General features: G+C 46.0%; 1 protein-coding gene across 2 annotated transcripts in view; it reads left to right on the top strand.

Moving 5' to 3' along the window:
- WNT3 (Wnt family member 3) overlaps nucleotides 1-13,718 on the top strand; it is a 146,930-nt gene that overhangs the window by 20,209 nt on the left and 113,003 nt on the right. For both annotated transcript variants that reach the window (XR_013832464.1, XM_079949928.1), the window contains exon 2: nucleotides 12,884-13,125. Coding sequence is in view for 1 of the 2 variants with exons in the window: in XM_079949928.1 (XP_079806054.1) it covers nucleotides 12,884-13,125 (242 nt within the window). In the remaining variant the exon portion in view is untranslated. The remainder of the gene's footprint in view (nucleotides 1-12,883; nucleotides 13,126-13,718) is intronic.

Below are 13,718 nucleotides of genomic sequence, written 5' to 3'. Positions count from 1 at the left end.
CTGGGAGTGGCGGCCAAGACCATATAACACCCGTCCTGAAAGACCTACATTGGCTCCCGGTACGTTTCCGGGCACAATTCAAAGTATTGGTGCTGACCTTTAAAGCCTTAAACTGCCTCGGTCCAGTATACCTGAGGGAGTGTCTCCACCCCCATTGTTCAGCCCAGACGCTGAGGTCCACCTCCAAGGGCTTTCTGGCGGTTCCCTCCCTGCAAGAAGTGAGGTTGCAGGGAATGAGGCAGAGGGCCTTCTCGGTAGTGGCACCCACCCTCATCAGATGTCAAGGAAATAAACAACTATCTGACTTTTAGAAGACATCTGAAGGCAGCCCTGTTTTGGGATGCTTTGATGTTTTATTGTATTTTTAATATTTTGTTGGAAGCTGCCCAGAGTGGCTGGGGAGGCCTGGCAAGATGGGTGGGGTATAAGTAATAAATTATTATTATTATTATTATTAGTGTGGGTTGTGTTGATTGCATGCTGATTGCAGCATCTGGGATTGATAATATTTGTACCCCGTCCATCCAACCGGGTTGCCTTAGCCACTCCAGGAGGCATTCAACATAGATAAAAACACCATAAAAACATTACACATTAAAAAAAAGCTTCTCTACACAGGGCTGCCTTCAGATGTCTTCTAAAGGTTATATCATTACTCATCTCCTTGCCATCAGGGTATAAATATAGTATTATTATTATTATTATCATTGCTATTATTTGCATGCTTTTCATATATGAAGGAATGTGCGGCCTACCACCAAATGTAGCAGGGAGATGTAGTATGCTACAACTCCCTTATCCCGTAACCGTTGGCCCTGATGCCTGAGGCTGATGAAAGCTGGAGCCCCACGCTATCTAGAGAGTCCCAGGTTCCCCGCCCTTGTCTGACTAGGTCGGAGGAGAGGGGAGCAGAGAAGGTTGCCTGGTAGCAAGACTTCCTGAGAGGGAAGGCCCCCTAGATTCCCAAGGAAGCTTGCGGCCTAGGGCTGCAAGCTCAGGAGAGCCTCCATTCGCCACATTTCGTCGGCCGCCTGCTCCAGCCATCATCCCTCCCGGCGCAAGCTGCAGACTTCCGTGCAGCTTACATGGTGGGCTGATTCCATTGTGGGATCAGCAGCAGAAACCTCCCGCCCCCACGGACAAGAGGGTATAAGCATCTTCTAATGAGGTAGCCAGGGAAACGGCCCGGTGGGGTTAAAGATGCCTATAATGTCTGCGGTTGCCCTTTCGATAAGGAGCACTCTCAGCAGGGGTGAAAATAAAGGATCACAAGGGGAAAGGCTTTAGAAAATGCCCAAGGCACAAGATGCTCAAATGCCTGTCGGACACTCCCCCTGGCCTGCTTGTCTTATAATGAAAGTGCTCCGAGGTCAGGCTGTGGCAGATGAATGATACGTCCCCGTTTTCAAGTAGGAATGCTTAAGAAATCCCCCCCCCCCATTGCTCTGTCCTCTAAACCACCCAATCTTGTTTCCTGAGGTGCACTAATACACTTGTGACCCACGGTTCTTTGGTATTTCTGGACTTTGTCCAAAGACCACCTCCTCCTCCTCCTCCTCCTCCTCCTCTTCTTCTTCTTCTTCTTCTTCTTCTTCTTCTTCTTCTTCTTCTTCTTCTTCTTCATATATTTATGCCCCAGCCACTCGGGGCAGCTTCTGACACATGCAGTATAAAAACATAATAAAACGTCAAACATTAAAAACTTCCTGACACAGGGCTGCCTTCAGATGTCTTCTAAAAGTTGGGTAGTTCTTTATCTCCTTGATATCTGATGGGAGGGCGTTCCACAGGGCAGGTGCCACTACCAAGAAGGCCCTGTAAATTCATTTCTCACAGTTAAGGAAGTGCCAGAAGGCCCTCAGAGCTGGACGTCAGTATCTGAGCTGAATGATGAGGGTGGAGACGCTCCTTCAGGTATACAGGGCCAATTACGTTTAGGGCTTTATAGGTCAATACCAACACTTTGACTTGTGCTCGGAAACATACCGGGAGCCAGTGTAGATCCTTTAGAACTGGTGCTATATGGTCTCAGCGGCTGCTCCCAGTCACCATTCTAGCTGCCACATTCTGGTTTAGTTGTAGTTTCTGAGTCACCTTCAAAGCGCATTGCCATAGTGTAGTTTGCTGTCGTTTTCGTCTTGTGCATATTTTGTCTTGTGTGTTTCCCCCACCCCTTACAGCAGGGGCCAGCAAACATTTTCAGCAGGGGGCCGGTCCACTATCCCTCAGACCTTGTGGGGGGCCGGACTATATGGGGGGGGGGATGAACGAATTCCTATGCCCCACAAATAACCCAGAAATGCAGTTTAAATAAAAGGGCACATTCTGCTCATGTAAAAACACGCTGATTCCTGGACCGTCCGCAGGCTGGATTTAGAAGGCGATGGGGCCGAATCCAGCCCCCGGGGCCTTAGTTTGCCCACCCCTGCCTTACAGCTTACTGATAAACACTAATGCATGCACTCATGCTAAAAACCAAAGCACAAAATGATCACATTCCGTTTCTATTTTGCACTGCTTAGAATTACTGGCATTCGTAAATGAGCCATCGCAGTTGAAATGCAAGCTGGTTTCACAGCTATTCAAAAGTAATGCACATAAATTCAACAGCAATTTATAGTAGAGTCAGATCACATATTTCCCTAAGTGTCACTTAATCTGGTGATGACGAAATCAAGGAATGGTCATTTATGTGTGAACTATCCACTAACATCATGTCAGATAAACCTTTGTAGTACAGACCGCTAGACTACAAGCAAAGAGAGCGGGAGACTACGTAGTAATAAATTCAGATATCTCAAGTCCTGAGACAAGCCACATCGTACTAGAGAAAAGCAGGCATTAACCCAGCAAGGTGTGCTTTACATAAAGTGTTCCATGGATATATTGGCATCCTGGGGCCCTGTCAGATTATAACCTCTGCTGTTTATCTCCACCAGGTAATTGAGGCCCAATTGAGGTCCACCATTTCAAAGTCAATTTAATACTTTCTGATCTCCCAAACCTTTTAGGGGTTTTCACTTTAATGCTCTCTTGTTGCTACTTATATTGATTTTATATATGTTCTATTAATCTTCTCTGTCTTTTAAATAGCCTTGTTTTTACTGCCTCTGTCCGCTGCGTCATTTTATATTGTCGTTTTATCTTTTGTTAAATAGAAAAGCAGCCTGGAGACACAAGAGACAGGTAGATAATTCAGGGCCGGATGCCAAGGTTGATCTGGGTGAGAAAATTCATTCTAGATCAGCGGTTCTCAACCTATGGGTCCCCAGATGTTGTTGGACTACAACTCCCATCATCCCTGAGCTCTAGCCTTGCTAGCTAGGGGTGATGGGAGTTGTAGTTCAACAACATCTGGGGACCCACAGGTTGAGAAAGGCTGTTCTAGACTATTAAATTTGGAGGTCAGTAAGAACCTGGGTATGAACAATCACCCAACCACTGAGAAAATTGGGGGGGCAGGGGGAGAAGGCAAATCTACAACACCATCCATTGTCCCCAGATGATGTATTCCCCAATGATCCCCAAGGAAGAGGACCATCCCATGATCCCACTGAGGTCCAGCACTGAGGGCCTTCTGGCGGTTCCCTCGCTGCGAGAAGCCAAGTTACAGGGAACCAGGCAGAGGGCCTTCTCGGTAGTGGCGCCCTCCCTGTGGAACGCCCTCCCACCAGATGTCAAAGAGAACAACAACTACCAGACTTTTAGAAGACATCTGAAGGCAGCCCTGTTTAGGGAAGCTTTTAATGTTTGATGTATTACAGTATTTTAATATTTTTTTTGGAAGCCGCCCAGAGTGGCTGGGGAAGCCCAGCCAGATGGGCGGGGTATAAATAAATTATGATGGTGATGATGATGATGATGATGATGATGGAAAAAGCTCTTCCCAATCCTTTGCTTGGAGGTGGGGGAGGATAGAATACCAGATAACCTTTAGCTAATTTGACCAGTTTTCTGAAATCCCCAAAGGTATGCAAGCCTTAAGACTTGATTTGCAGAGATGCATGAATTGCCCAATAGCTCAATGGACCCGTCCCAGCTGAAGGTGCAAATTGCATCTACTGAAGAGCTGGTGTATTTGGGAGATTGAGGCTACACTGATGATGACCATGGTAAGTTTTCTTGCCCTAGCATAACTTGACCATCCAGCTCATCCTGCCAAATGATTAAGGACAATTTTACCACACATCATCAGCTAATGAAGAGTTGGGGGGGGTACCTTTGATCCAAAAGACATTGGACTACAAATCCCATCGGCCCTTGCCAGTGGTCAAGGATGATGGGAGTTGTAGTCCAACTACATTTGGAGGGTTGAAGTTTCTCCCGCTGCTGAGTTAATGTATTGGGGAAATGACAGTCCAGATAACCCCCATGTCAGGTGAGAGGGACACTCCATTCATGATCCTCAATGGCCATTTCCCATATTCAATTTCCACTATGACACTCCTGGTTTTTTCATCCCTAAGGGTGCTTAGTCCACTCTTCCCTTTCCCTCAGAGCCATACCAAAGATGAAAGGTACAAACATTATTTTATGTACAGTACTGGGGATGGGTTTGGTTCATGTTTAAGATGACTCAAGGCCGTATTCGAACCAGGAAGCAATTAGTAGATGGAATTGGGAGAGAGTTGGCTTTTCTGTTGGAATAATTTGCTCTGTGGTTGTTTCCCTGGATTCCACCCGCTTCTGGCATGAGGCAGGCTGTAGTTTGCTGAATTGCGAAGGACTAAATGGTGGAGGACTGGTGGGCTGTGGAGGGATAATCCTTTCGGGCCAGGGGTGGAAGGGATGGAATTAGCTGAATAAAATGCCACCTGTGGTTCATTCCAGCTCTTCAACTCTATGGTACATAAGCAAAGTGCCAACTATCACCTGAAACAGAGGTTGGCTGCCCTGTAGCATTGCTACCCAACCCTGGAACTGAATAACTAGCCCTAGTTGTACTGAAAAAGAGAAGGCAAATAGTAATAGTAATAATAATAATAATAATAATAATAATAATAATAATAATAATGGATGTTGACAAGTGTAAGGGATGGGGTACAGAGGAGGAGAGCCAAAAGAGGAGGGTTTGAAAAACAGAGAACAGTGTGACAGAGAGCAAATGGTGTTAGGGGCAGGCCTGGAAGAGTTGAATATATACAGTCACAATAATTAATAGGATGGCAAACTTTGATGCATTTATTTGTCAGACAGATCAGCTAATGCTGGCACGGGGAGCCTGTCGCCCTCAAGATCATCTCCCCTGGCCATTAGTCAGTCTGGTTGACGGGAGTTGAAACCCAACATCTGCACAGACATGCCCCCCCACCCGACGAAAGCATTGGTTGGTTGGTTGGTTGATTTTCATTAGGGAGAGTGACTTTTAAATCAGTGGAGTGTCAGCAACAGGCACATTTTTGGAGACAGCTTTTGGTTCTGGTATATTCACAGGGATCAGGGTGGGTGGGAATGCTTAGACAAACTTTCCTTCTAACACAGAGTAACTCAGTCCTAATGTCCCTTTAATGCAGGCTTCCGCAACCTCGGCCCTCCAGATGTTTTGAGACTACAGTTCCCATCACCCCTGACCACCGGTCCTGCTAGCTAGGGATCATGGGAGTTGTAGGCCGAAAACATCTGGAGGGCCGAGTTTGAGGAAGCCAGCAAGCCTCTGGAAACACCCCAAAATACACCAAACTCTCCACCGCAATTGCTCCCTGAAAACCTCCTTTCTCAAACTCCAACTCTCCGCAGGCCTCAAAGGTTGGTGCAAAGGCTCTTGGGATTGCACTTGCAAAGGCTTGTGGAATTGCTAAACGTGGTTTTCGTCTTGAAGAGGTGCCGATTATGAAGCACTGGTGATAAGGTTTGAATTTTAAAAGGTTCAAAAAAGGCCAAGAAGCGGATATCTAACTAACAAGAAGAAAAAAACCCTTTAATCAGCCAAGAGCCCTAAGAAAGGAAGGAGAAAGGGAGGGAAGGGGACGCTGGGGTGTGACCAAGACTAAGAGTCACCTGGGGTGCTGCTAAATTGAACAATTCCGTTGTGCGGCACAGCATCCATGGATTTGCATTTTCAGGGAAGGCAAAGCAGAGCTGTGATAGATGTTTGTGCATGTGAGTCTGTAATAAACCGTACTAGGAATACAAGTGAGTGAGAGAACAGTGCTGTTTCTATCCACCCCGCCCGCCACCGATATAAAACACTGTTACATATATAACCCTTTTTCCAGTGACGTATGGGCCACATATTTGGGGTTACTCCATTTTATCTTCCTATTAACCCTGTGAACTAGGTTCGGCAAAGAGAAAGGGATTTGGCCCAGGCTACCCAGTTAGCTGGTTGGACAGTGTTCTTGAAGCTACCAGCATGAGTTTGACCAAACTGTGGGAGGCAGTGGAAGACAGGAGTGCATGGCGTGCTCTGGTCCATTGGGTCACAAAGAGTCGGACACGACTAAACAACTAAACAACAACAACTCAGTTAGCTGTGTTGCAGAGTCGAAATGTGGATATGTGTCTTCCTGGTCTTTCAGACAGACATGTTGCTGTCTGTCTGAAAGCACCTCACAGCATTGGTATGAGATTATCCTAGGAAGTAAAAATTGGTAGATTTGTAGATTTCCTGCTGGCAGCAAATAAAGAAAATCTCTTTATTTGGAGGACTGAGGAGGAACTGTGTGGCTGGGTAGATAAGCACCATTCCTTATTTCAGGACAAGATTTTCCAACGAAACTTCAAGAGGCTCAAAAGTTGTTTCCACACCCCGCCCCCAGTTTATCTTAAAAACAAATCTGGCTGAAGATTTGGAATTTGCCCAAGCCAAGTTGTTTCTTCATGGACTTTGACTGAAGTTCAATTCAGTGCCATGGATTTAAAACAAACTGAGGGCACGCCTGATCCCAAAATCTCAAACATGACTTTGGAAAGATGCTTTTTTAAAAAAAAAAAAAATTAAAATGGCAAGGCCTTTGATGTTTGCTTCTGCCTTTCATCCTTTCTTTTGTTTGTCTGTGCTAAAGTTTCATTTAGGACAGAGAGATTCAGGTGCCTTCACCCATCCAGTCTGTTAGCACAAAATGACTACCCGCCACACCCAATACCTTTTAAAAGAATAGCCTATGAACTGACATGGAGTGCAGTTAAATTGGAAAAGCCCTGGCCAAGTCAGGTTACCACATTGGGGCCCTCAAAATCTCCTGCAGGTGGGCTGCTAAACTCCCAAAACATAGGTTCAGCACCTTCTTTGGGATAGCTCCCTGTGCAGGGAGACTGACCGGCCAGCTAGCATTCAATGTTTCCCATTTGTGAAACAAACATTCACAGCTCTCGATTCTCAATAGTGACTTCTTCTAGTATATAACAGTTCATTCAGCAATGCAGACTGGTACAGAACTCACAGGTATGCAATGATCCCTGCCCCAGTGATGTTACAGTATGTAGGTGTACTGGAAGAAGCCAAACTCACCAGTGTTGAAGCAATGATTCTTCAACATCAACTTCATGTTGGGCGGATGCCTGATGATCATCTTCCAAAGCAACTACAGTGGTACCTCAGGTTAAGTACTTAATTCATTCTGGAGGTTCGTTCTTAACCTGAAACTGTTCTTAACCTGAAGCACCACTTTAGCTAATGGGGCCTGCTGCTGCTGCCGCGCCGCCGGAGCACGATTTCTGTTCTCATCCTGAAGCAAAGTTCTTAACCCGAGGTACTAATTCTGGGTTAGCGGAGTCTGTAACCTGAAGCGTATGTAACCTGAAGCGTATGTAACCCAAGGTACCACTGTACTCTATTCCGAACTTAAAAATGGAAAGTGCAATGCCGGTGGTCAACAGAAGAGGTTTAAAGACTCTCTCAAGGAAAATCTAAAAAAATGTAGTATAAACACCGACAACTGGGAAGCACCAGCTTGTGAGCGCTCCAATTGGAGAACAGCCTTTACCAAAGGTGTCATGGGCTTTGAAGATGCTCAAACTCAGGATGAAAGGGAGAAATGTGCTAAGAGGAAGGCACACTTGGCAAGCCCTCATCATGATCAACTCCCACCTGGAAACCTATGTCCCCACTGTGGAAGGTCGTGTGGATCTATAATTGGCCTCCAAAGTCACTTACGGACTCACCGTTAAAACCGTGTTCATGGAAGACAATCCTACTCAGCTATGAATGGTCACTGAAGAAGACAGTATGGAACAAGAACAGAAGGACTGCCTAATTATTATACAGTGCCATCGGCATGCATGGCACTTTTATGGGCTAAAGGAAAGCAAGGGAGAGTCAGGTCCCTGACTACCCCAAGGGATGGTACTCTAGATCCATGGTAGGGAACCTTTCTCAACACAAGGACCACATTGGCTTTGACTCCAGGAAGACTTGCTCCCTGCCTTGCTGACCTTTTCCACCCGGCCTGGGATGGTGGGACCTGGACTGACTCCAGCTACAAAAAATTAAGCTGTTGAGAGGACTCCTGTGCTGGGGTATTCTTTAGTGGGTGTTGTTGGGATTTTTTGCTGCTATTCTTAATATCATTTTTGTACCCTTATTTTTAGATCTTATTATGATTTATGATGATGGGGACGCAGGTGGCGCTGTGGGTTAAAGCCTCAGCACCTAGGACTTGCTGATCGAAAGGTCGGCAGTTCGAATCCCTGCGGCGGGGTGCACTCCCGCTGCTCGGTCCCAGCGCCTGCCAACCTAGCAGTTCGAAAGCACCTCCGGGTGCAAGTAGATAAATAGGGACCGCTTACCAGCGGGAAGGTAAACGGCGTTTCCGTGTGCGGCTCTGGCTCGCCAGAGCAGCGATGTCACGCTGGCCACGTGACCCGGAAGTGTCTCCGGACAGCGCTGGCCCCTGGCCTCTTAAGTGAGATGGGCGCACAACCCCAGAGTCTGTCAAGACTGGCCCGTACGGGCAGGGGTACCTTTACCTTTACCTTTTTATGATTTATGATGAGGGAATCATTCAGTTTGGTTGTGTGCTTTTTGATGAATTTTATTTATTGCTTATGACTACTTTTGTTTGTAATTATGTGAGTCTTTTCCTATTGTAAGCCACCTTGTGTATGGCTTGAGCTATGGGAAGGCGGTGTCATTCCCTCATGGGCAAACGTCCAGGTGTATCCTGGCAGTGGATGTGACCGATGGTGGTTGCAGACTGGGGCTGTTGGAGCTTGTGGCCTGCAGACAAAATCCTGAGGCCTGGAAAGAGAGTCCTTGCCCCCAAGCCTGAGGTTCATCCTGCCCCTGGTCTAGATTATGGTAGCTGGAAAGGAGGAGTATAAGAAGATGCTCAAGATTTGTTGCCATGAACTAGCTGGATTCAGAGGAGTGGTGGGAGGCCATAGCTGGGAAAACCCCAAGGGAAGAAGGCTCAGAGCCTTCTTGGTGGTGATGAGATGGTGAAGGAGTGGTCAGAGGGAGCAGATGGAGAAGATTGGGAAGAGGAGGTGTTGGAAGCTGAAGAGGTAACAGGGTTTAGTAAGCAGGAAGAGGCTGTGGCAGAGGGCAGAAGTGGAGAGTAGAGAGTGGAGAGGAGATTAGGCAGGCTGCTGAAGAAACCAGGGGGTCTCCCTCTCCTGCTGTGACTAGCTACCCTCCCGCTGGTTTGCCAGAACCAGAGGAGGTATGAAGAGGGCGCAGCAGAGACAGACAAGGCATTGGAGCCTCAGATTGCTTGGGAAGGACCTGGGGTGGAGGAGACTTTGGGAGATGTGGGAAGGCGGGGGACCTTCAGTCCTTGCAACTGCAAGACCTACTGGGAAGAGTTGCTGTGCTCACTAAGCTTGAGCTCTTTTGTTTCTTTGAATAAAGGGTTAACTTCATTGACACCTTGTGAGTTATTGCTGACCTGCACCTTGTGAAAGGTTCAGCGCAGAGGGCCATCCATTTGGTCCATTCTCCATCCAAGAGCGGCCACACCAAAAGGCTTTGGGCAGGTCACCAAAAAGAGAGAGCAAAAATATACCTGCATGAGCCACAATGTTGGGGACTTTATCAATGGAGAAGAGACATGATAGCTTACAGGCATTGATTGTGTGTGGACAAATATTATGATATTTTCAAAGCATTTATTAAAAATATAGCAGGTTATAAATATATATGTATTAGAATAATAATTTCATTTATATACTTAATAATAATAATATTAATAGGCATCTTTTGCTTCTTTTTCATTTTTTTGCTTTATTTTGTTTAACTGAGATATTTTCAACTGAAAAATAGAATAAACTGTTGGTGGCTTTATAGATCTACACCAGCCTCTCACACTTATTTCCCGCTCAGATTCCTATATTTGCTGTATAGAATGAAGTTCTCAGAATAGTTATCAGTATAATCTGATAGTGTGTCCCCCCCTCCTGTTTATTAAAATAACAAGCCAATAGATCAAGAAAATGTGGACAAGAATTGAAAACACCACTTCTATGGTCCAAAACAGCAGCTGGCTACAATGCCATTTTATATTATGGCGAGGCAAATGCCCATTGGATTTGAAAAATAAATAAATGTGCATGCTTTCTAAAAAGGAATGGGCCTGAGTTGTGAACAGCCTGAGATCTACAGATAAAGGGCAATGCACAATAATAATAAAGTTTTTAATGGTCGATGTTTTGCTGTGCTTTTAATATTTTGTTGGAAGCTGCCCAGAGTGGCTGGGGCAGTCTAGCCAGTTGGGCAGGATATAAATAATACAACTGTTATTATTATTATTATTATTATTATTATTATTATTATTATTTGGAAGGAGACTTTGCTTCAGCTAAGCAGTGTGCAGACTTAAAAGGCACTGTTATGACCACAGCCCCTTGAAGTATGCCCAGGAACCAATTGGTAACATAAATTCTTTGAGGACAGGTGTACTATGGTCCCTATGGCTAGTCCTAGTTAGAATGGGAGTCTAGCTCAGGGGTCAGCAAACTTTTTCAGCAGGGGGCCGGTCCACTGTCCCTCAGACCTGGGGGGGGGCAGACTATATTTGGGGGGGGGGGGAATTAACGAATTCCTATGCCCCACAAATAACCCAGAGATCCATTTTAAAGAAAAGGACACATTCTACTCATGTAAAAACACACTGATTCCCGGACCGTCTGTGGGCCGGATTGAGAAGGCGATTGGGCCAGATCCGGCCCCTGGGCCTTAGTTTGCCTACCCATGGTCTAGCTTCGTGTAGTTGCAAGTCACCTTCAAAAGGCAGCTTCCACGTAGAACCAGCCTTGTACGTAGAATCTAATCCCAGCATTGGACGTTCCTAGAAAATACAAGCAGGGTGCTAACACCGCACCCTTCATCATCTCCACGCAATGCCTCTCCGGGGGGATAAATTTGCAGAGGAACCTGGGCTCTCCGCAAGATTACAGCTGCCGCTTCGTGGAAAGCAGGCCGGCTTCCACCACAGCAAAGGAAAACGGTTCTGCTGCCAAGTTAGCAAAAAAAGATTCTGAACGACAAGACTTGAGCACCCTGAAAGAAAACAAGGGCTTTGATCTTTGCACCGCAGCTTAATGCAGCGCTGGTAAGAAGATAATGAGGTGATATAATTGCCTGTGTGCTTTCGTGGCATGCAGCACTTCCCCAGTCTTAATGAGGGATTGAGGCAGTGCGGTTCAGCAGAGCATCAGGCTCAGGTTCGAATCCTACCCAGGTCATGAACGTGCAGGGTCATTTCAGGGACAAACTGCAGGTTCTCCGTCTGAGTTCTCCCAAATCTATAAAATGGAAATGGAAATATAACAAGCCATTCATCCCCCTCCCCCCCACAAGGTTGTCTTAGGTGTATTAAGGAAACGTTGTTTATCCTGGGATTCAGGAGGTGACGGTGCTGTGATCGCTCTCTGTGTACCACAATTGTAAACATGGGAAAAGACTCAGGAGAGAACTATGCAAACTGATAAAGGGTAGAAGAAAAACAGTATGTTTTATGTTGGAATCATGACTTCACTGTGCTGGGATGTCTCTCCCTCAACATTTATATTTCTTCCTTTCTTCCCTCCTATCACTTCTGCAAGGACTTTGGACTAATCCCTTAATCCTTGTTCCCAATTGTAGCAAAGTTTAAGTGCTTGTAGATGCAACTGCTCATATCCATCCCTTGCTACTCACTCTTTCTTTCTTTCTTTCTTTCTTTCTTTCTTTCTTTCTTTCTTTCTTTCTTTCCCTCTCTCTCTCCCTCCCGAATTCCCTCGTTGTTAATTCTAGACTGCAATATCTTTAGGGGCAGAGACAGTTCTCAATTTAATTTAGAAACGTTGATAAACTGCCATGCACAATGAATGATAGTAAGAAAGACCGAATGAACTGGTTATATTTACCCCCGAGAAAAATGCTGAAGAAAGATAGGATGGGTATGCATTGTTTTCAAACATCTGAAAGATTTTCAGAAAACAGAGTGGAGTCGGGTGGACCTTTGGTTCAGAACATTTCACATAGAAGAATTAGCTCTCTTGGGAGCAGGTTCAATAGGCAGATGTCAGGATTGTTTTCAATACATGATATCCTGCCCCGGGGCAGCCCTTTGACTAGCTATGACTTTAAATATCCCAAAGCAACCCTGGTCTCCCAGAACCAGAAGAGGCATGAAAAGGGCAGAGCCGAGGTTGGCTTCAGGCATAGTCTCAGATTGCTTGGGGAAAACCCTGGAGAGGAGGGGGCTTAGGCAGCCATGGGGAGGTCACAGCAACCTCTTCATAGGGGGCAAGACCTGCTGGAGAAGAGTTGCTGTGATCCTTAGGCCTGACAGATCCTCCTGTACAGTTCCTGATTTTGCGAATGAAAAGTTAACTCTCATTTGCAGGGTGTGATTGACTGCTGGCTCCTGACAGTCTGCCACTGGGTGGAAGAGTCAGGGCGGGCATGCAAAGTGCCCGATGCCCTTTCAAGCAGGGGGTTGTATATGTTCTCCTTTTGCAGGTCCCTCGCATTAGGCCAGCAATATACCTCGTTGGGCTCCCAGCCGATCCTGTGCGGTTCCATTCCTGGCTTAGTGCCCAAGCAGCTCCGGTTCTGCCGCAACTACATCGAGATCATGCCCAGCGTGGCCGAGGGCGTGAAGCTAGGAATCCAGGAATGCCAGCACCAGTTCCGGGGGCGGCGTTGGAACTGCACCACCATCGACGACAGCTTGGCCATTTTCGGGCCTGTTCTCGATAAAGGTACAGCACAAGCCGGGTTGGAGGAGGGGCACCCATAGCTTGCTAGTAGTGGACCACATTTTATTCATTATTATGCATTGCTTCCCCCACTTTTTTTCCTCCTCCCAGGAGCTCAAGGTTCTCCCAGTCCTAATTTATTCCCCTCAACAACCCTGTGAGTTGGCTTAGGCTGAGAGGCATCGACCCAGTGAGCCCAAAGGAGATGGCAGCTTCACGGTTATCGTATAGAACATGCCAATAACTGGCACCCAGTTTGTGCAAAGCGTGACTTTAAAAGATTTTAATTTTTAAAAATTACAGCTGGATTTCTTTTATTTTTAAATGGTAACAGTTTAAAGGCATTAATGTGGAGCGTTGACTTGCAAAATAATGCGTGTGTCACTCTCCTTTTTTAAAAGAAATACGTATGATTTCAACACCAAATTATATGTTGCTGGAAATATATATATACAGCTTTGTTGCAAACAACAGGGGGAGGCTGCATAGGTTGTCCCAGTATAATCATACAGGGAGGGAAGGAAGGGAAAAAATGAATTTACTGTAAGTTGCTCAATAAGACAGATCTAGGATCTCACATACAGGTATACTTCACA

The sequence above is a fragment of the Podarcis cretensis genome (genome assembly GCF_951804945.1).
Source record: "Podarcis cretensis genome assembly, chromosome: 13".
Classification (NCBI taxonomy): domain Eukaryota; kingdom Metazoa; phylum Chordata; class Lepidosauria; order Squamata; family Lacertidae; genus Podarcis; species Podarcis cretensis.
The sequence above is the reverse complement of the archived record's forward strand: the minus strand, read 5'-3'. Positions and strand labels throughout refer to the sequence as shown.